We start from the raw sequence: 2,500 nt of genomic DNA, 5'->3' as shown, positions 1-2,500 counted from the left end.
CCCCCTCTGTCTGTCTGCTCTCTCTGTCTGTCTCTCTCTCTGTCTGTCTCACCCCCCCCTGCTCTCTCTGTCTGTCTCCCCCCCCCCCCCTGCTCTCTCTGTCTGTCTCACCCCCCCTGCTCTCTCTGTCTGTCTCACCCCCCCCTGCTCTCTCTGTCTGTCTCACCCCCCCCTGCTCTCTCTTATTGGAGGGTGAATTTTACTGACCTCTTCTCTCTCTTTCAGCCATTGGGGTTCAGATGGCACTGGACCTGTTAGAGACCAGGTTCTGGGCTACAGCTAAGCAGGTGAGTTACAACATCCTGCCTAAATCACCGCCTAACCTTAAATTAAAACTAAAAAGCTAATCTTTGTTTACATACATTTTTACAATAAAGCCCATTTCTGACTTTGCAACTGGCCTATCTAAGGGGAAATCACTCAGTTCTGCCACCAGGTGATTTATGGCCATATTACAACCTTTGACTGAACAGAACGGACACGGTCTACAACGGGTCCATAGATGATGTATTGACTGATACAACCTCTGAATCAAACTGAACAGAATGAACATTCCATTGCTATATCTATAATAGATATTCTAGAATTGCAGTTCTGTATTATATATATTTTTTAAATATTTAACCTTTATTTAACCAGGCAAGTCAGTTGAGAACAAATTCTTATTTACAATGACAGCCTACTGGGGAACAGTGGGTTAACTGCCTTGACAGATTTTTACCTTGTCAGCTCGGGGATTTGATCTTGCAACCTTTCGGTTACTAGTCCAATGCTCTAACCACTAGGCTACCTAGCACCCCATTTTAACTGAATGGATGTGGAATACCCCAGAGATTAAAATCACATCAATACACTATATAGATTATTATCGGCGCATGGCTGTTTATTGTCAGAGTATGTTTCTCCCTGTATGTTGTGGTCTGAGCTTCCTGACCTTTGAACTTGTGATAAAGGAAGACTATGAAGGGAGAGGATCTATTCCTGAACTAGCCTTAAGGCATGTTTGGCCTGTATGAGTATAGTTGCTGCTGTATGTGCAGAAACATTCCGTCATCTTTCACCTTGCTCTTTCACAAGCGACTAACATTCTAGTATTGTAATGTACAGACAATAGTCAGTCAGTCAGTCAGTCAGTCAGTCCAGTCTTTCACTCTGTTAACAAAAGATGTATAAGAAGCCAACAGATGGAAGAGAGAGGAAGCAGTCAGATGCTCTCCTGCCCTAAAGGAATTACAGAGGGAGTCAGCTCTCCTCTCTCCTCTCCTCTCTCTCTCTTCTCCTCTCCTCTCCACTCCTCTCCTCTCCTCTCCTCTTCTCTTCTCTTCTCTTCTCTCCTCTCCTCTTCACCTTTCCTCTCTTCTCTCCTCTTCTCCTCTCCTCTTCTCCTTTCCTCTCTTTTCTCCTCTTCTCCTTTCCTTTCCTCTCCTCTCCTCTCCTCTCCTCCTTTCCTCTCTTCTCTCCTCTTCTCCTCTCCTCTCCTCTCCTCCTTTCCTCTCTTCTCTCCTCTTCTCCTCTCCTCTTCTCTCCTCTCTTCTCCTCTTCTCTCCTCTCTTCTCCTCTTCTCCTTTCCTCTCCTCTTCTCCTTTCCTTTCCTTTCCTCTCCTCTCCTCTCCTCTCCTCCTTTCCTCTCTTTTCTCCTCTCCTCTCCTCTTCTCCTCTCCTCTCCTCTCCTCTTCTCCTTTCCTTTCCTCTCCTCTTCTCCTTTCCTTTCCTCTCCTCTCCTCTCCTCCTTTCCTCTCTTCTCTCCTCTTCTCCCTCCTCTCCTCTCCTCCTTTCCTCTCTTCTCCTCTCCTCTCCTCTCCTCCTCTCTCCTCTTCTCTCCTCTCTTCTCCTCTCCTCTCCTCTTCTCTCCTCTCCTCTCCTCTTCTCTCTCTCTTCTCTTCTCTTCTCTCCTCTCCTCTCCTCTCCTCTCCTCTTCTCTCCTCTCCTCTCCTCTTCTCCTTTCCTCTCTCCTCTTCTCCTCTCCTCTCCTCTTCTCCTTTCCTCTCTTTTCTCCTCTTCTCCTTTCCTCTCCTCTTCTCTCCTCTCCTCTTCTCCTTTCCTCTCTTCTCTCCTCTTCTCCTCTCCTCTTTTCCTTTCCTCTCTTTTCTCCTCTTCTCCTTTCCTTTCCTCTCCTCTCCTCTCCTCTCCTCCCCTCCTTTCCTCTCTTCTCTCCTCTTCTCCTCTCCTCTCCTCCTTTCCTCTCTTCTCTCCTCTTCTCCTCTCCTCTTCTCCTTTCCCCTCTTTTCTCCTCTTCTCCTCCTCTCCTCTCCTCTCCCCGCCCCTCCCCTCCTCTCCCCTCCCCTCCTCTCCTCTCCTCTCCTCTCCCCGCCCCTCCCCTCCTCTCCTCTCCTCCTGTCTTGTCAGATTATATAAGTATGTTCCCCCCTGACTGTCACATCGAAGTCAACTGCTACCATCTTTATTTGATGGGCTGCTAAGTAAAGTTAACTGACTGTTGAAATCCCCTCCAGGTTCCAAGGCAGAATGTCAACGCCTTCTGGAATGCACACAGAATGGA

General features: G+C 47.9%; 1 protein-coding gene across 3 annotated transcripts in view; it reads left to right on the top strand.

Moving 5' to 3' along the window:
- The first annotated feature begins 222 nt into the window (after positions 1–222).
- Positions 223–2,500, top strand: part of LOC124027245 (voltage-dependent calcium channel subunit alpha-2/delta-4-like) — a 40,522-nt gene continuing 38,244 nt past the window's right edge. For 2 of the 3 annotated variants that reach the window (XM_046339707.1, XM_046339706.1), the window contains exon 1: positions 223–287. In XM_046339707.1, coding sequence (XP_046195663.1) covers positions 240–287 — 48 coding nt within the window. In that variant the 5' untranslated portion in view covers positions 223–239. The remainder of the gene's footprint in view (positions 288–2,500) is intronic. The other variant, XM_046339708.1, reaches the window with a different exon arrangement.

Source organism: Oncorhynchus gorbuscha, unplaced genomic scaffold (genome assembly GCF_021184085.1).
Source record: "Oncorhynchus gorbuscha isolate QuinsamMale2020 ecotype Even-year unplaced genomic scaffold, OgorEven_v1.0 Un_scaffold_3035, whole genome shotgun sequence".
NCBI lineage: Eukaryota > Metazoa > Chordata > Actinopteri > Salmoniformes > Salmonidae > Oncorhynchus > Oncorhynchus gorbuscha.
Note: the sequence above shows the minus strand (reverse complement) of the source record. Positions and strands in the feature narration are given on the sequence as shown.